This window comes from Emydura macquarii, unplaced genomic scaffold (assembly GCF_026122565.2).
Source record: "Emydura macquarii macquarii isolate MOO-44397 ecotype Brisbane River unplaced genomic scaffold, CSIRO-AGI_Emac_v2 contig_965, whole genome shotgun sequence".
NCBI lineage: Eukaryota > Metazoa > Chordata > Testudines > Chelidae > Emydura > Emydura macquarii.
This window is the reverse complement of record NW_027131102.1, coordinates 145,802-164,682: the sequence shown is the minus strand read 5'-3', so window position 1 is coordinate 164,682 and position 18,881 is coordinate 145,802. Positions and strand designations below refer to the sequence as shown.

The window sequence follows — 18,881 nt, the reverse complement described above, 5'->3', positions numbered from 1 at the left end:
GCGAGACCGGGGCTGGCCAGGCCCAGGCGACGTGGGGCAGGACACGCAGCCACTGCACCGAGATGCCCAGAGAGGGCGGGAACGAACTGTCCGTCCTGGAAAGCAGCCGCTGGCCACGGAGCCCAGCTGCCTCTGCTCCACCAGAACAGTCCTGCACGCCGGTCCGGCTGCAGGCAAACATTCCAGCCAGGAGAGGCCAGGTGGGGAAACTGAGTCTCAGAGGTAGAAGCCGAGTGACAGCTCTGGACTCCAGACGCCTAGTCCCCTGCTCACCCCTGCTGCGCTCAGTGAAAGGGGAGTGACACCCTCAGTGCCAATCCAGAGGCCTGGTGTGGGGCAGAGAGCGGCCGGGCTGGCCTTCAGGAGACAAAGGAGGGGCCCTGTTAAGACGCAGGAAGACAAGTGGCACATTTTTGGCTACCTCCCCCATATCGCACAGCCTGTGGAACTCACTGCCACAAGATTTCATTGTCCCCAGGGCTCGGGGTGATTGCGTCAGACAGGCTGTCTGCTCGGGGCGGGCACGGAGCCTGTCACTGCCATCGGACAGCTGCTGATGAAAGGGGCCAGGTCCCTCTGTGCCAGCCTCGCCGTACAGGAATGCGGGCAGGTCTGCAGGGGCACGGCCCCCGGGCTGGCGCGGGTGCGGCTGTCGACAGGGCGTGAGGCTCTGACTGGGAGGTGCCGGCACCCGGCCGGAGCAGCCTGCGCTCCCCAAAGGGTTAACAAGCAATTTCCTCTGCTGACAGCTCGGAGCGGTTCCCTGCCGGCTGCGGGGGGGCGCGAGGGGGAGCAGCAGCGAGATAAAAAGGCAGCAGAGCTGGCACCGCCGGCTTAATCCCAGCGTTTAATCTGCTGGGGCAGCGCGGGCGCCTTATCGCGCCGTCCTTCTGCTGCCTCCATCTCATTACCGCTGCCGGCATCGTGGTGCCGCTCCGCCAGCAAAGCGAGCCGCCGAGCCAGCCAGCGCGGGGGTGCACGGCCTGCCAGGGCTGGAGTCGGTGCCCCCGCCCCCCCCCCCCCCCCCCCCCCCGCTCACCTGGCAGCGTGTCTGTGCCCCGCATACACGGGGCAGGGCAGGACTCGGCCACGCTCGCTCGCATGCACGCGGACACACACACACTGGTGCACACGTGCGCTGTCCGTGGGGCCTTGCTGCCGGTGAGGCTGAGTGTCCCAGCTCAGTCCGTGCAGACGGACAGATGGACCCTGGGGCCGGTGCGGCCCGGCTGCCGGCGGGACAGGACCCCAGGGTTGCTCTGCCTGGGCCGCGGCCTCGACAGGGCAGGAGACGGCCTCTCGCTGTGCGTGGCCATGGCTACTCTCTGCCTGCCTCCTTCCCAGCCGGGCCCTGGCGGGCACCCGGGTCCAGCCCCCGGGGGAGCCGGCGCCTGGCTGTGTCCTGGGGCCCGGGCTGCCCGTCTGGACCAGCCGCTAGAGATGGCGCCGCTGAGCCCCAGTGGCCCAGGAACGCCGGGGAGGAGACGGCTGGCGGCGGGCGCGGGGAGTTCGAGCACCACGCCGACGGCACGGCCCCTCCTCTCGCCAGCCGAGGGCCTGGAGGAGGCGGAGGAGACACATCTCCGGAGCAGCTCGGGGCCGAGCGAGTCGGCTGGTGTGAATCAGGGCCGCTGCGGGCGTGGCTGGGGCATGCCCGCTGGGAACTGGCCACGCAGCTGCAGGGAGCCTTCGGTCCCGCCGCTCCGAGGGGCTCCTGGCCAGGCGGTGGTGCCGGGGCCCATCCAGCACATGCCGGGGGGAGGGGGCTCAGACTGGCTTGGCCTGGGCCTGTTCACCCCACCGCCGGCTCTGTGCTCCGAGCAGCACGTGGCTCGGGGGCGGCGGGAGCAGCGCAGCAGGCGGGAAGTGCTGTGCTGGCAAAGGGAGCAGCCGCGCGGGGCGAGCTGGCAGCGCCCCGGGATCGTTAGCGCAGCAGCTGCCCATCTGCGCGGGGAGAGATTCGCTGACAGTGCGTTGGCAGCTCGGCTCCCGTCACAGCCCAGCGGCTTTATGGGGCGTCCCACGGGGAGCGGCTCCGCGCCGGGACGTGTGGGAATGCGGCTCTGTGCCCTTCCCTGGGGGGCGGGGGGAACAGACCAGAAGGGCCATCCCAGCTTTGCCCGTTCAGCCCCTGGGTGTCAGCATGGGGGAGCCGGGGCTAGAAACAGCCCTTGGCCACGGGGGTAATGAGGGGGCCGGGGCAGGGAGGGTCACAGGCTCAGCCACGGGACCCCCGACACCCAGGCTCACCACTCACTGTAGCCTGGGGGGGCCACCCTGGCAGACCCCTCGCACTGCTACGGAGGGAGCCCTGCGGCAGGGCCCGGCGAGGCCCACCTGAGCCAGGTGCCCCAACGCCACGGTGAGCAGCACGGTGCAAGAACCCGCCCAGGAGCAATGGGTCAGCAGGCACTCGGCCCAGGGCTGGGCCAGGCCGGGCCCCCGGTGCACTGGGGATCCTGGCCTGGGTGGGCCACCTGGGGGGGAAGGGTGAGGTGGGATTACCGGTGGGAGGATGGTGGGACCCCAAATAGCGGCCCGCTCCCCTGCAGGCTGCCCTTCCCCCCGCAGCTGCTGGGGGGGTTGGAGGGGGGTACCTGGGGGGGATTGGAGGGGGGGGTATAGGGGGAGGCTTTCACCAGGGGGGGATTGGAGGGGGGTATAGGGGGAGGCTTTCACAGGCTGGGGAAGCTCTTGGTGCCGGGGGCAGCGGGGGTCTCTGGCAGCGCAGCACAGCGGGTGATCACAGCCCGGCGGGAAGGGGCTCGTTACTAACCAGGCCCTGCTAGCGGCAATCGGGAGCCGCGCGCCTGGGCTCTGTGATTTCCCGTTTGCACGGTGACGGGCCGGGCCCCGGGCCAGGCTGGCACAGCTCGTGCGCTGCTCTCCTGCTGACGGATTGTTTCCGGGGCGTGCGGCTGGCGAGACCCTCCCCGCGGCACTAGCCCAAGGAACACACACACGAGGGGGCGGCGTTCCCAGGCCCAGGGCGCCAGGGCTGGCAGGAAAGCGAAGCTGCGGGGCCCAGGCGGGGCCGGACCAGTGCCAATGGGGGAGTCTCTGTCCTGAGTCTTTTGACCACGGTTTGAGGGGTCAGTGACGGGGTCCATGGCCTGTGGGTGCAGTTATCGCACTCACCCAGGATGGTCCCTTCCGCCCTGAATGCCTGCGTCTGAGCGTCCTGCCTGCCAGCCCTTTGCACGGCCACCTCGCTGGCCCCCCGGGAGCCACGTCCCCACTGTCGGTACCTCCCCACTGCTCCCCCTCCGTATCTCCCAGCTCTGCCCAGACGGTCTCTGCGGGCGGCCGGTTCTCCCGGAGCCAGGGCTCTGGCAGGCGCGTTATCAGGCTGGGGAGTTAATTAAGGCCATGTCAGGCGATAAGGAACCGCTGTCTGAGCAGCGGCGCGGTGGTGGGGGCTGAAAACTCCCTTTGAAAAGCATCGTGCTGAGATACGATCAGCTGTGCGCGGGGCTGGCGCGGCTGGGCCCAGGGCTCCGGGCACGGCCTTATTGCAGAGCACCCCCCTCACGCACAGGGCTCCCCCCCGCCTGCGTTCAGCCCTGGCAGGCTAGCACAGCCGGGCCCTGCTCCCACGCGGCCCAGGGGAGCTGTGGCCCATGCTCTGCTCAGCCCAGCGGTGGGCGCAGGGCTGCAGGCACAGGGCTGTGGGAGGGGGCTGGGGCCGGAAGACATGACCCCCTGCTATTGCGGAGCTAGTCGCCTTTCCCGACGTGCCTTTCTTGCGGCTCCTGCTGCCCACCTGCCCCCCCAGTCTCCCAGCCCGATGGGCGGGGGACGGAATCACTCGGCGTTTGCCGGACAGACGGGAAGTGCAGCAGCTCTTGCCCGTGACCAGTGCGTGTCACGGGGGCTGATCTCTGCTTACCGGAGAGGGATGTTGCACACGGCTTTGCATGGCTCCAGCCAAGGTTGTGTCTCCCTCTCCGTGCCAGCGCCGGGCACCTCCCCGGCAATTAGCCACCACCCCAGTGCCAGGGCCGCCAGCGGGCACCTCCCAGCGGGAGTGGGCAGCATGTCCAGGCAGCAGCAGCTCCGGGGTGGGTGGCGGGAGCAGGGGAGATGCTGCAAGAACAGAGGCGCTTTGCACAGGGACCCGTCACCCCTCCTCTGGGAGCCACAGCAGCCGCGGGCTCAGCCAGGGAGCCGGGACATCACCAGCATCTGTATCCGTCCCGGCCAGATGTGCAGCAGCCCAAGCCCCCCGCAACGATCCCTGTGCCACGTGCGAGTTCAGCTGCTCCGTGCCCTCCCCTGGGGCAGTGACAGATGCCGGCGCCGACCCTGCTCTCCTCCCCAGTGGGCACAGGGCCGCCGTGGCACGCAGCCTCCATGCACACGCTCTGCTGCCCCCTCCCCCGGCCAGTCACCGTCCTCGCCGCGGCACAGCCAATGTGGGGAGCAGGGGCCAGCACTAGCCTCATGGGCCAGCGCAGACAGAGAGGGGCTCCCTGGCCAGCCCCAGGGTGGGAGCAGGTCACTCCCCTGCCCAAGGATTGGGGCAGCTACAACCGAGCTCAGCGACTGACGGCAACCCCCTGCCAGCTACAACCGAGCTCAGCAACTGACGGCAACCCCCTGCCAGCTACAACCGAGCTCAGCGACTGACGGCAACCCCCTGCCAGCTACAACCGAGCTCAGCGACTGACGGCAACCCCCTGCAGCTACAGCCAGGCTCAGCGACTGACGGCAACCCCCTGCAGCTACAGCCAGGCTCAGCGACTGACGAGATGGGGTAGCTACAACCGAGCTCAGTGACTGACGGCGCTCCTCTGCCCGAGGAGATGGGGCAGCTACCACCACGCCAGGCACCTTACCGACGTTTGTTACACCAACATTATTACCTTTATCAACCAAACTTGTAATCTCACCAAAAAAAGGTATCAAGTTAGTCTGACAGGATCTATTTCCCATAAACTGGGGTTAATTTGCATTAATTACATTCCCCTCTTTTAGTTCTTTACTAACTGAATCTGTATCAGCCATTCCATGACCAGGCTTGGAACGGTCGTCAGGCTGACAGACCAATAATTACCCAGCTCATCCCTTTTACACTTTTTAACTGTTGACACAACATCAGCTGTCTACTGGTCCCCTGAAAATCCCCCAGGGTTCCAAGACTTATTGAAAATCAACATGAAAGGTCCAGTGAGCACCTCAGCCAGCTCCTTTAAAACTCTTGGCTGCTGGCCAAGCCGCCTGGAGTGGCTCACGACTGTAAGCACCAACCTCAGGGCAGATTGTTAAGACGCAGGCCCAAAGCCCAAAGTGAATGTGAGTTCTAGCCTTGGCTTCCACCAACCAAGTATCCTGAGGTCCCTTCCAACGCTGAGATTCTATGAAATGTGATCACCTCAAGCACTATGAACAGCCTTACCCTGGAGTCACAGACAGTGCCCTGGGTCCTCGGATCTCTCTCGCCACCCAGGTGAGCCTGCCTTGCGACACATGATCCCTTGCACCAAAAATCACAGCATTCAGGTTACTGCCCCAAAGGACCGGCCAGTCACTTACCCCACATCAGCTGCACTCAGATCTCAAACCAGCCCTGTAATAAACTCTCTCAGGAGTCATGGACTAAGAAAAGAACCGAGAGCGCTACTGACCAGGTTAAAGCAGGGAACGAACACGCAAAGACAAAGGAGACAGAAGCTGCACTCATACACGAGCTCTCGAAGGCCTGGTCTACACTGGCAGCGGATTTCGGCCGCAGTCAATGGGAGACACACAAGCTACGTACAGTCGTACGTCGACTTCCTAACGCCTACTTACGGCAGTGCCTCCACTGCGCTGCGCCGATGGGAAATGCCCGCCTGTCGACGCAGCGCTACACTACTCGCCAGGGTGGGTTTACGGAGTCGACTTCTGAGTTCGATTGAAAGAGTCTTTACTGCCACTCAATCAAACCCGCAAAATTGATCCTGCACTGCCGGCTGTGCCGCCGGCAGTGTAGACATAGCCTAAGACTTCCAGAGCTAAGCCAGGCCAAGCAGCTGGGGATCCCTTGCTTATGCTTAGAAATCTTTGCCCCTCAGAGTTTCAGCAACAGAAAGTTCCTCCTTGTAGGCCTGGCTGGAGCCCTCGGCATAACTAAGAGCATGAACCAGAGCCGGCCTGGCCGTGGCAGAACAGTAACACACCAGGTGTTGGCTAACACCAAGTCAGCCCATTCCTGGCCAGAGAGGAAGGCACCCGACACACAGATCTCTCAAGTAACGACGTCAAGGCATTGCTTCGCAACAGCACAGGGACACGCTGACCCCTTGTAAGATAAGGAAGAGGTGACAGGATAATGGATGAGGATGTTTTGTTTGAACTAGCAGGTACAAGATACAAGGCTGGTATTTAACAACAGCTGCTGTGAGATACGCAGTTTGTGTCAATGTATAAACGGAGAAGTCATCGGAGGGGCACCTTTGGCCGGCCGAGGGGACAGACCCTGAAGCACTGTCCTTGTCACGTGTGTTCGTGTCCCTGTGACCCGTCAGACAGGGCACAAGGACCGTGCTTTGGGTCAGCTGACCCACTCGCTGCTAGTGGGGCGCTGCTTCCAGGAGCACCAAGCCCAGTTGCACCAACGGCACTGACAACACAGCAGCACCAGCAATGTCCACAGCACGATCACCATGTCCTGTCGCGGGTTGTGCTCCCTTCTCCCAGAGTTCAAGCTGCTGGGACGAGTCCCCCTGCCCGTCACCGCCTCACGGGTGGGAAGTGGGGACCCGCACAGTCTTTGTTCTTGGATATTTCACAGTGGCTCCCTTGGGTTCAACAGACCTTCTTGTGGGCAGGACCTGGCCTTGCACATTAGTTCCTGCTCCTGGCCCGTCTGCTGACACCCACATTCAGCGAGGATCGCAAGAAAACACATCACAGGACCATATTCCCGGGGCCAGCTGTTACCAGTGAGATCGATACACGCAGCATCCACTCAGCGTTGCAGCCGGTCGGAAACGCTGAACACATTCCTGTCAACCTGCGCTCACCCCAGGTGAGCTGGCCTGGTCTCCCACACTGCGGGCGCCAGCGTCCAGTGGGGCCTGGGCACGAGCTGGCACCTGGTCTGCCAGCATCACACCCTGATTTAAAAGGTCTTCTCTTTGCCATGTCGCTCTGCCTGCAGAGATGCCAGTGGAACGCCAGCGTGGCATCGCCACCGAACCTTGCGACAACATCACCTGGTTCTTCCCCAAGCGCAGAAGAGAAACTCTCGGGCTGCTCCTACCTGAGGTGCTGGTCGTGGTGCAGCCGTGCATGCAGGGGCAGTCAGCAGAGCTCACCCGCTGCCCTAGACTCTGTGACTGGGGCAGTGTGTGGGGCAGAGGGCTCCCTGGATCTGTCTGACCCCTCGCCGAGTGTGGGGGAGGCCTCCATTCTCCTCCAGCTTGCTAGGAATGTCCATTCCTCCCAGACGGGACCCGGCCCTGCTGCCGGGCGCTGGGCCCCTCCAGCCTGCATTCCCTCCCCGTACCCCAGTTCTGTCCCCCTTCTCCCCAGCCCCACCCTCCATACTTCCCCGTCTCTCTTACTCTCCTCCCAGCAGAGAGACCAGGGGAAACGCCCACCTGCCCAGCTCTCGGCCGAGTGCGGCGGGCACAGGAGGGGGGATGGCAGCCAGGGCAGACAGCACCAGACCCTGCCCCTGCTGGGACAGCTCACTGCATGCCCTCGCCAGCCACCCGCGCAGCCGGCTCCCAGCCTGGGCACATGCTCGCAGGAGCAGTGAACACGGAGCTGGGTATTTTCCCACCCAGAGCCCCCAGCAGGGAATCGGCACCAGCCCCGGGTGGGTTTTGCACCCGGGGCTCACTCCCACACACTTCCCGTGTAGCCAGGTCGGGGCTCAGCCCCCAGCATGGCCCACGAGCGCAGCCCAGACGTTGCCCAGAGACGGGGCAGCACGTGCTTGGACTGGGGACCCCCTCTGATGCAGGACACACTGGAGATAGGGGCAGGGCTTCCCCCCACAGCTCTGCCAGTGCCCCTCACCCCCGACCCACAGCCCCTGCTAGTCCAGCGCTGGGCTGCCCCCCACCAGCTCTGCCGGTGCCCCTTCACCTGAACCCACACCCCTCATCTGGCCCGGCCCTCTCCTGAGACGAGGCTGGTACTGGCCCAAGCTCGCTGACCCCAGCCCTTCCTTGTGGCCCAGGCCCGGCATTTGGCGTCGCCCCAGCATTGTTACGGGGAACGGGGGAGGGATGTGGTTTTAAACAATTATTGTTTTTTCCACTTGACTGGCTGCATACTCGTTAATTTTGTTTAGTGTGTGAGAAGTGTAGACGGCAGCTGCCTGGGAAATGAGTCGCCGAGCGAGCGAGCGAGCGAGCGGCGGGGCCCCGGCTGGCTTGCCGCTCTCACGCGGGCTCAGCGCACGCGCTGCCTTCTATAAATAAAGGCCCATATCTCAGCAATGGCAGAAGAGCCGCGCTTTGTGCAGCCGGCTAACATAAAACCCTCTCCCTTTATGGGCTTCAAACCATTTGCGTCATTTAGTGCAGCTCCGTAAACCTTCTGTTCTGCACGCGCCATCGTGGCGGCTAACAGTGGCGCAGGAGGGCACCTGCTGAGCGACCCAGCGCCTGCCCAGGGACCCTGCGGGCCCCGAAAAACAGCACCCCTGCCCCCCAGACAGGAGACAGCTGCATCCCAGCACCCAGCACCAGCACACCCCAGCGCACAGTCCCCCCACCCTCCGGCACCAGGCACTGCCACGTCCCTCGCTGCACTACAGTCGCTGGGACCACCAGACGCCGAGATTCGCCTGGAAACCTTCCCCCCCCACGTGTCACCCCCAGGGATGCCCGGCCCCAGGTGGGGCTGCATCTCCCCGTGGTACAATGGTGCCTAGGACCCCCCGCACAGCCCCCCAGGATCCCCACACCAGCCCCTCCGGCACAGCCGTGGCTGCGTCCCCTCTGCTCCTGCAGGGCCGAGCCGCACTGCCTCAGAGAGGGGCTGGGACAGGACTGGCTGCAGCTGCACTTGGGGGGCATCCAGCCCCAGGCTCTCTGGGACCCCATCTGCCCCCCACCCCCTAGTGCCAGGAAATCACCAGCTCCCTGGGCAGGGCCCCTGCAATACACGGTCCAGGCCACCCTGGGGTCTGTAAGGCACCTTCCCAACATGTCCCGAGTGCGAGGGATGCAGCCGTGCCTGTCTGAGCCTGCCCCCGCCCAGCAACATCACTGGGTGATAACTCTGGAACCTAATGATGGCACCAGACACGCCTGTATTGACTGTGGTGCTGCGCTGTTTCACAGATGGGAAGCAGAAATGGGAGTGTGATGGAGTGGGAATTTTTTGCACTATTTGTCTGAAGCCTGTGTGTGCCTCAGTTTCCCCTGTGTGCTGCAGGGTTACCTGGGGGTAGGAAGGGTTGTTTGTGCTCCTCAGAGACTCAGGTGTAGATGGTTCCCAGCTCTCTGGGGCTTGGCATCAAAACAAAAACAGCATCAAAACCTGAGCTGCAGCACAGCACGACTGGCCCGTCCGTCGGGAGAAGGGCCGCGGGCGGGACCGAGGGGCGTCGCGGGGCGAGGCGGGCCCTGAGGTGGGGCTAGTAGCTTTCCCGGCTGCTGACCGTGGCCAGGCCTGTCAGTCACAGTTTCACCGATACCAGGTTCGTCTCGTTTGCTTTGTGAAGCCTGTCCCGGCCCCCGGCCCCTGGCCGTGCCGGCCCCTCAGGGTCTCGTGCTGGCACCTCACGGCTTCCCCGTCTCTGGCCCGAACCTTGGAGCCTTCAGCACCCAGCTTCTCCCCGGGCGCTCCCTGCAGCGAGACGGGCACCCGAGGGAGACATGCCCCAGGCCCCCTGCCCAGCGCATGGACAGTCGGGTTTATTAGCTTCTGGAGCCAGCGTGGAAAGTCCTTGGGTGTCCTGGGCCATCTGGCGACGAGTGTGACCCCTCGCTCCCGCCTGCCCCGCTGGCCTCTCTGTGCAGGTTCCCGGGCCGGTCCCGCCTGGCCCCTCCTCGGTGCTTTGCTCCCGGCACCAGACCTGGGCTGGCCTCCCGCGGCGGGGCCTCAGCTGCTAGGTACCAAATACCCTGCTCACCGGATCTGCCATGGTCTGCACAGACCCGCCACTGACCCGAGCCCCCAAACCCGGGACAGCCGGGCACCACCCGCACCTGTGTCAGAGCCTGCACGGGCGTCTCCCACTGCCTCATTCGCCAGGCGGCATGGGGGGAAACTGAGGCGCACACAGTATTCATATAAAATATTGACAGAAACTCCCCTCCCTTCACAGAGTCACCGCAGCTCCGGGCAGGGCCGGGCTAGCGCTCAGCTAAGGCTGCTCCGGGGCCGGGGCCTGGCACAGTCACACCTACCCCCCCCCTCCCAGCCAGGGCGCGGAGCCAAAGGACAGGACGACCCCCGAGGCAGGAGGGAGAAGGCAAAACCGAATGGGGCGAGAGAGACGCACCCGCCGCCCTCCAGCGGCTGCCCCTGGCCAGGGCCCTGCGGCTCCGCAACCCAGCAGCCCCCAGCCAGGACAGGACGAGCCTGAGGTTAAATTGCCCAGCGACGGCGCAAGAGCTTTTAAAGTCAATTCGCTACATGTCATTACACCGAGCGTCCGCCCGCTCGCAGCCGTCTGAGCTCCCCCAGCCGTGGCTCCGCCGGCCCCACCGCCGGCTCCACCGCCCCACGGCACAGCCCGGGGCGGCCCCCCACCATCAGCTCGGCCGGTGCCCCTCGCTCACTGGAAGCTGTGCCAGGCGGCAGGGGGCAGGCTGGGGCTGCGATGGGGCGTGTGCTGGGACCCAGCTCACCCCGGCAGGGACGGGACCGGCAACCGCCGGCCTGTGGAGAAGCCTCTCCGAGGAGTTAATGATCCTTCCCCGCTCCCGGCAATTCATTCTCCTCCAGCAATCTGTATCTGTCAGAGCCCCGGGGGCCGCCGCGCCGCCCCATGCCCTGCTCAGCCCAGAGCCCCCCGCCTTGCTCCCCATGGGATCCGCGAGCCGGGGGTTAAACTGGGGCATGGAAAGGGGGGACCGAGCCCGGGCCTGGGGGGGCATGGCGCTGTCTAGGGACAGAGGCCCCCTGAGCCCCCCGGGCTTGGCTGATCTGCAGTGAGGGATGGGGTGACACTTGACGGCTGCATCTAGCTGGGGGGGAGGGGGAGCAGAGACAGCTGTGCACGGCTAGGTGTGCCCTCCTCCAGCCCCTGCACAAACGGGCTGAGATCCCAGCATCAGGGGCCAGCATCCCCAGCTATTCCAGGCCGCGCCGGCTCCCTGGGCGAGAGCTAACGGCTCAGTGAGGGGCAGTGCAGACCCTGCCTCAGTCTCCCCCTGGCCTGGCTCAGGCCCCTCTCCCGCCTGGCCCGGCCGCCCGTGGGAATGGGTTGGCCCCGCTCCGGCCGGCCGGCTGAGGAGACGGGGGCCGTGCAGCCCTCACTTACCCAGAGGAGCAGGCTGCCAGCGTGACATTTACGGCAGGCGGTTCTGGGGAAAGGTCAGCGAGGCCCCACGTCGGCGGCCGCTGATTAGACGGGGATTAAGCGGCATGTGTGTCAAATGCAACAACAAACAGGCATGAAAAGCGGGGGGGGGGGGGAAGGGGGCCTGCCAGGCCCCCACCCACGACAGCCCAGGCCCCTGGTGCCCCTCCCTGCCCAGCTACCCTGCAACACGGGCACGGGTGCAAGCGGCATTTTGAAGGTGCCCATCACACGGAGCCTAGGCACGGACGGGGAATTGTGCGTGGCAGGGTCTCCAGGTGTCTCTGGCTGGGCTGGGCTGGGCTGGGCTGGGCAGAGCTCTGCTGGTGCCCCACAATCCCGACCCACAGCCCCCTCCTATCCCAGCCCAGGGCCCGGCCCCGGTTTGCCAGTGCCTAGGCATCGTAGGGGGACTCCCTGCCCAGAGCCGAGCCCAGTGTTCGGGGGCGAGGCCGGAGCCGGGAAGCCCAGCACCTCGGAAGTCCCTGCCCTGTGCGCGCCAGCCTGTGCCAGGCTCAGCAGAACCTGCCAGCTGTGGGGGAAACGCTGCCAGCTCTCGGCAGCCCCCCTCCACCCCCCCGGGGCTGGGTTCGCAGCCACGCAGCAGAGACAAAAGGCTTTTGACGGGGATTTTGCTTTTCAGAAACGCAGACTCCAACCTGAGCGAGCCGGCGAGCGAGCGCTCACCCCAGCACCGGCCGGCACACGCGGGGCCAGGGCAGCCCTGGGAGGGGGGGTCCCTCCACCCTGCAACCCAGCCTGCCCGGCTCTGCCCTGCCACACCTCGCCCCGGCTCAGCCGTCCCAGCTGTGCCAGCCCCGGGAGGGGTCCTGCTCCGTGGGGCTCCGTGCAGGGGGGCGGGAAGCTGACGCTGCCAAGGACGGGGAGGACAGATCGACAGACCCAGACCCACCCTCGTGCCCCGTGCCCGCTCCCAGCCTGGCAGCAGAGCAGGGAGACGGGTTCTCGCTGTGACTTGCCCCCTCCCTCCCCCCAGGAGGCCCACGCGGGCAGAGACCTGCGGGACTCTCCGCCCAGCGCACGGCAGGGCAGGAAGGCGGAGGCCGGGGCTGGGCACCGAGCATAGCCTGAAGCCAGGAGAAAAGGAGCCCAGCCCAGGGCTCGCTGGCCAGGCCAGGAAGAGACAGCGCGCCAGCCTGGCTACCAGCCGGGGCCGATGTCCCCGGCCCCTGCCCAGTGCCAGGGAGCTGCCCCCCCCCATGTCTGTGACCTCCATGCCACCCCTCTGTGCCCCGACCCGGTGCTCCGGAGCAGCCAGCGCAGCCTGCGCGGGAGGGAGGGAAGGCAGGCGGGCGCGGGAAGGCAGCGCTTGGGACACTCCAGGCCCGTGTGCTGCTCTGGGCTCGGGCAGGACCAGGCCCTGGATCCCAGGATGACGCTGGCAGGCCGGGGCACCCCCGCCCCCTCCGCCACCAGCCGCTGCCAAGCACCAGCCCCAGGCGCTCGCAGGAAACCTGCCACAGCTGGCCCCCGATTGATTTCCGGCACCGCGTGCTCCCACCGCCAGACCCCGGGGACACAGGAGCCCCCGCAGCGGCCAGGAAAAGCGCCAGAGCCGCCGGGCTGGGTGGGGAGGCAGTGCGGGCTGGCGTGGGGCCTGCGACCCGGCTTGCTGCCCGGGTGCCCCGTGTCACTCGGCAGCCGGTGCGCAGGGGGACCCGCAGTCCAGCTCAGGGGAGCCTGGCTGCGGCTCCGCGCCAGCCCCGCCGCCGGAGAGATTTACAGCCGCCCGGCTCTATTACTCGGAAATGCTTACGCCGGGGATTCTCCCCTGTGCCAGCCCATAAAGCACCAGGCTGGTGACGGGCACCGCTCGGCCTTAAAGGATCCTGCCGGGTTATTCCCGCACAGGCAGAGGACACCAGTCCAGCACCGGGGACGGGGGGGAGGGCAGCCTTGGCCCCCCCAGGAGAGCACATAGGGCAGGGCCCAGGGCAGCCAGCCCCACTGCTGCACCACAGCTACCAGGCAAACCACCCCCAGCTCCCTCCGGCTGGGACACACGCACACCGGGTCACGCGGCCGAGTGGGCTGAAAACCCAGGAGTCCTGGTCCTGCCCGGCGCATGGGGGGAGGGGAGCAGTACGTCCCGCCCACGGCACCAGCCCCACCCCTCGCGCTGGCCCCCAACACCTACCTCCCAGCACTCCCCATCCCCCCACGGGCAGCCCCTGGGCCGGCCTCACTTCCATCCCCCACCCAGGGCTCTGCAATGCCCAACTCTCCCCCCTCCGGACTCTGGCCCCACTTCCCGACCCCCAACTATTCCACGCCAGGCCCTCCTGCCCCATCTCGGGCAGAGCCGCGGCGCCCAGGGCCTGCAGCCAGCCCGGAGAACACCACCTGGGGACCCCGGCCCAGACGCCCTCCAGGGCCAGGGCAGTCCAGGGGAGGGCTGGGGCACAGGGAGCGGCAGGGACCGGCTGCAGGGCCAGAGAGAGGGGCTCACCCCACTGCTCCAGGCCTCGCCACGCCGGCCTGCACCCACCGTCCACCTGCCCCAGCTTCCCGCACTCCCTGCATCTCTACCCCGCCCTCCACGGGGCGCCCCCGCTCAGAGGGCATCTGCGGCTCCCGCTGCTGGGTGCAGGCTGAGACTCGCCGGGCTGGCCTGCTGCCCCACTACCAGCGGGCCCCCCCCACCCCCCCGGCGCCTGCAGCCTCCCCCTGTGAGCCGTGCGGCGCGGGCTGCGCTGCTCTGCTCCGGGGGGCGCAGCAATCAGGACGCGTGGCCGCTCGGCAGCCGCAGGAGAGAAGCGGCTCATTTCCAGAGTCATTACCGGCTGCAAAGGTCCCATCAGGTATTCCGCCTGCTCAGCACATTGATTTCCCAGCCCACAGCGGGGATTTGAGACTTCGGAGCAGGTGGGAGCCTGGCCGCCCGCGCCAGCACGGCCACGGCTGGAGAGCTGCGGGCGGCTGAGCCCAGCGCCCCCCGCCAGGGGCCGGGGCTGCCCCGGCTCAGAGCAGAGCAAGGGACAAGCAGCAACTTCCCGCAGCGTCCACTGCCCCCTCGGCACCGACTCGGCCAGCCCCTGCGCCCGGGGCCCCGCAGCCCAGCCCAGCGACCTAGGAAGAGCTGCCGAGGGGCGACGGGGGGCGTGGAGAGAGACGGGGTGGGGCAGGGCCGGGCACTCACCACGGTGAAGTTCTGGGCCGAGCAGTTCTCCCCGCTGAAGTTGCAGCTCTGCAGCATGTCGTCCAGCTGGTGGCCGGTGCGGTTGAGGATGTCGGCCATGTCCGCGGCGGGGTAGAGCAGGTCGGCGGCCCGGTGCCCCTCGCGGTCCTTGGGGGGCAGGCCGGTCATGTTGGCCAGGTGGAAGATGTCGGCGTCGCTCAGCGCCGAGTGGCGGAAGCGGTTGACGTTGCAGATGGTGACGGCGGGGAAGGGCATCTCGCGGGCGGCCTCCTCGCCCAGCGCCGCCACGTGCGGGTGCTCCAGGTAGAGCAGCGCCGAGCCGGCCGCTTGGTAGAGGAAGAAAGCCAGCGAGAGCAGGAAGGCGAACGCCCACAGGCTCTGCCGGACGCCCAGGCGCCCCGACCCGCAGATGTGGCCGAGGCCGTGCAGGGTGCTGGTGCCAGCGAAGGCGGCCAGGTCGCGGGTGCGCGGGCGGCTGGGCTCCTCGATCAGGCTCTCCTTGTCCCCTTCCTCTTCCTCCTTCTGCTTCTCATCCTCCTCGGCAAACTGAATTTTACACACGATCTCAATCGGCATCTGCCCCGCGCGCCCCCCGTGCCCAGCCAGCGAGCCGAGCCGACCCCCGGCGCGGGGACCCAGCCAGGCCCGGGCAGCCTCCCCCTCGGCCGGGCTGCGGCAGGACCCCGCACAAGCCAGCGGCCCTGGGAGAGCGGGGATCCGAAGGGAAGCGCGGCCGCTCGCAGCTCCCAGCCGCTCCCGCTTGTCTCACTAGTCGATCGTCTCCTGGTGCCTTCGCTTATCAGCACAAATACAGCTGTCAAATAACCCTCCCTCTCTGCCGCTGCCGCTCCTGCGCCGCGCTGGCTGAGACCCGGCAGACACAGGCAGCATTTAGGCAGCATGTGCTAATACAAGCCAGGGAATACTTAATAATTCAAGACATGTCAACATTATTTCCCCGTCAAGCCCAGAGCGAGCGCGGAGGCAGCGAGAAGGGACCAGCGCCTCCCGGGCAGGGCAGCCGAGCCCGGCTCCGAAGTGATGCCGGAGCCACTTGTTTGAGTAGTGCCAAGTGGTGCCAAGGGGAGCGGAGACGCCGCCCGCTCGCTGCCAGCTCCTGCTCGCCCCGCGGGCCTGGCACCCACTTCCCAGAGGTCCTGCCCCGGGAGAGCAGCGGCCGCCTCGGCTGTGCGGGCTGGGAGCCAGAGGCAGCCGGCAGCAGAGCAGCCCCTCCTAATCCGGCTGTGGACGTTAACCGCCTCCCTGCCGCGCTCCGCTCCGCTCCCCAAGTTGGGAGGCGCGAATCCTTCCGGCTCCTCGCGCCCGGGAGGCCGGGGCACGCCGGCCGTGCCTCCCGCCTCCTCCACGCGCCTGGGCTGACGAATCAGAGCAATAAGGGCCGAGGCAGCCGGCAGGAGAAGCTGCCCCGATCGATCGCGCTCCCCGCGGAACACGCAGCGGGAAAAGTGAAAGGGGTTATTGATCCGTGCGAGGCAGCAGCTGTCAGGGATTCAAGCCCCCTCCCCTCGCTGGGATTCATGCCGCACGGAGCCGGAGCCGGGAGCGGAGCCGGCTGCAGCGCTGCATGTGCCCGGCTGCCCGTGGCTCCTGGAATCGCTTCCCATCCTGCCGAGGTTACTTTGCTCCCTCCAAATTCCCAGCAAGTGAAATCAGGGCCAGGGAACCTCAGGCCAACGCGGCCGGGGCTGGAGCGAGGCCAAGGACTAATGGACCCCCAGCTCGGGGCGCTCGCTGGGCCCTGGGCCCCTGGCGCAGGACCGGCCCTGTGGGCAGCTGCAGTCTTCGACCCAGGCGCACGGCAGGGGCCCGGCCCCGGTGCCGGATGGGCCGAGGAGCCCCCCCAGCAGCCAGCTCTTTTCATGCCCAAGCATGGAGGCGGGGGGTCCCCGGGGCCCGGGCAATGGGCCCATCCCAGGCTCCATGGAGACGCTCCCACGCCCGGCTCGGCAAACGGCAGTCGGTTCCAAACCTGCGCCCGTCCTGCGAGGTCTGCAGGAGACTCCCCTGGGCAGCCCCGCGCTGCACTGCGCAGAGACCCCTAGGTCACCCCCACCTGACCCAAGCCAGCCCCTCCTCCCCCGCCCCACACTGCACAGCCCCTCGGCCACCCCCTGGCCCCAGCTCTGCAGAGCTCCCCTCCCCATAGCGGGACACAAAGATAGGTCGTGTGAAGCACAAAATCCTGGGAAGTGCACACGTGCCGACCCTGCGTGCACACACACACACACACACACACACACGTGCTGACCCCGCGTGCACACACACACACACACACACACACACACGTGCCGACCCCGCGTGCGCACACACACACACACACACACACACACGTGCCGACCCCGCGCGCGCACGCACACACACACGTGCCGACCCCCGCCGCAGCCCTGGGGCCTCCGTCTCCCCACACCTGCTCCCGCTGGGACGACGGGCAGCGTTCGGAGAGCTGCACAGGGCGATGGCCGGCCAGCAGCCCTGCCCCCAGAGAGCCCCCCCAGTGGGGATCCCCCCAAAGGAAGCAGCAGTGGGGCAGCTCCAGGCGGGTGGGGCAGTGCCCAGAGTCCACACGCTCAGAGTCCGGCCCGGGGCCCGCGGGCTCCGCATCGCTGCCGTTAGACACCTGCGGCAGATCGTGGACAAAGCACGGCAGGAAAGTCTCCGTCTGTCAGCCAGGATTCGCCGCTGCGGACACGGACGGCGTGCGGGGTCTCGCCTGCTCGCCCTGGCGGGTGACATCCCATCCAGCCTGGCCAGCACTTGGGAACGGCCCGTGGCCCACCACGGCCTGGCAAGGAGCACAACGGGCGTCCAAGGGGCTCGTCCCGCCCCTCCCCTGCGCTCTCCTGTGGAGACACCAGGTGGGCTATGGCAGCGGCTGGTCGCTCGTGGGACTCATGGACGCGTGCGAGGGCCGGGGACTAGCGCAGGCGGCTTCGGGCTCCGTCGTGGGCTGTCACTTCCCATGAGAGCGAGAAGCCATAGGCCTGGGCTAAAGACAGACGACAGCGGGGGGGGGACGGAGCCAGGCGGCGCCAGGGCACGAGCCTGGAAATCTGCAGCTAGCCCCCTACAACCCTTCCTCGCTGCCTCTCCTGCCTCCGGGCTGCGCCAGGCATTCAGGTCCTGGCCCCCGCCCACAGCGTGCCTGGAACCGGGCTGCAGGGTCCTCGGGGCAGAGCCCGGCTCGGTGGGAGACATTAAACCTCAGCCGAGAGCGGGTGCGGCTGAGCCGCAGGCAGGCCAGGGCGACACCTGCCAAGTCCTGCAGCCAGCGCCAGGCGTCCCCGCCCCGGGGAGTTTGGCACCAAGGGGCGGCCTGCAGGGAGCGCTCAGGACGCAGAGACTGAGACCCCTGGCCCCGCCTTCCCCAGCCCGGCCCCCCTCTCCTGCCCCACAGGGGTTCGATCTGTGCCGGCTGCCCCCCATGCTCTCAGCGCCCGCGCAGAGCCGACTGCAGGGCAAGGGCGCAACCAGCCAGAACCACGGCTCTGCCTCCAGCCCCTGCCGCAGGGCCCAACAGGGGTGTCCCAGGAGGTGCAGCCCTAGCCCCACCCCACAGCCCAGGGGCCAGCCCCACGCTCTGCTCCCCCCCGGGCCTGCCCCCCACAGCCAGCCAGGCAGAGCAGCACGGATCCCCGGGGGTCAGCCCAGGCAGTGCAAACCCCAGAGCCAGGCGCAGCCACGGAGCCAGTGGGACCCGGGACGGAGAGAGTGAAACGAGCAGCCCCCAGTGACGGGAACCAGCAGCTCAGCCCCCAACTCCCGCTGCTGGAGGGTCCGGGGGGCCCCGGGGGGCAGCTGGCGTTCAAGGGGACAGGGGAGCAGGTTGGCTGGAGGCATGCACCACTGCCCAGCCCCCGCCCAGACCCCCTTCCTCCGCCTGCCCCCCCAGCCCCAGCCCAGCTCCCTCTCCCACATCCCTGTGACCCCACAAGGCCCCCTACATCTGCCCCTGTGCCCCCCATCCCCACGCTCCCCCACCTTCCCTGTGACCCCCCCACACCTCCACAGCCCCCCACACCTGCCCCCATGACTGCCTCCCTTCAGGAGTATCCCCCCCCATGGCTGCCCAGCTGATCCTGCGGGAGGAGCCTGCTGAGGGCACCGTGGGGCAGGAGGCTGTGGGCAGGTGGGGCTGAGGGGCCTGTGGGGAGGGGAGGGGAGGCCAAGGCTGTGCTAGCCCATGGGGGCCCAAACAGGAATATTTTGGGGACCCCCCCCCACTCTCAC

At 67.2% G+C, this 18,881-nt stretch overlaps 1 protein-coding gene across 1 annotated transcript in view; it reads right to left on the bottom strand.

Annotated features, from left to right (window-relative positions):
- Nucleotides 1–15,275, bottom strand: part of ASIC4 (acid sensing ion channel subunit family member 4) — a 33,753-nt gene extending 18,478 nt beyond the window's left edge. The window contains exon 1 of the mRNA XM_067543668.1: nt 14,634–15,275. Coding sequence (XP_067399769.1) covers nt 14,634–15,209 — 576 coding nt within the window. The 5' untranslated portion in view covers nt 15,210–15,275. The remainder of the gene's footprint in view (nt 1–14,633) is intronic.
- Nucleotides 15,276–18,881: the final 3,606 nt, after the last annotated feature.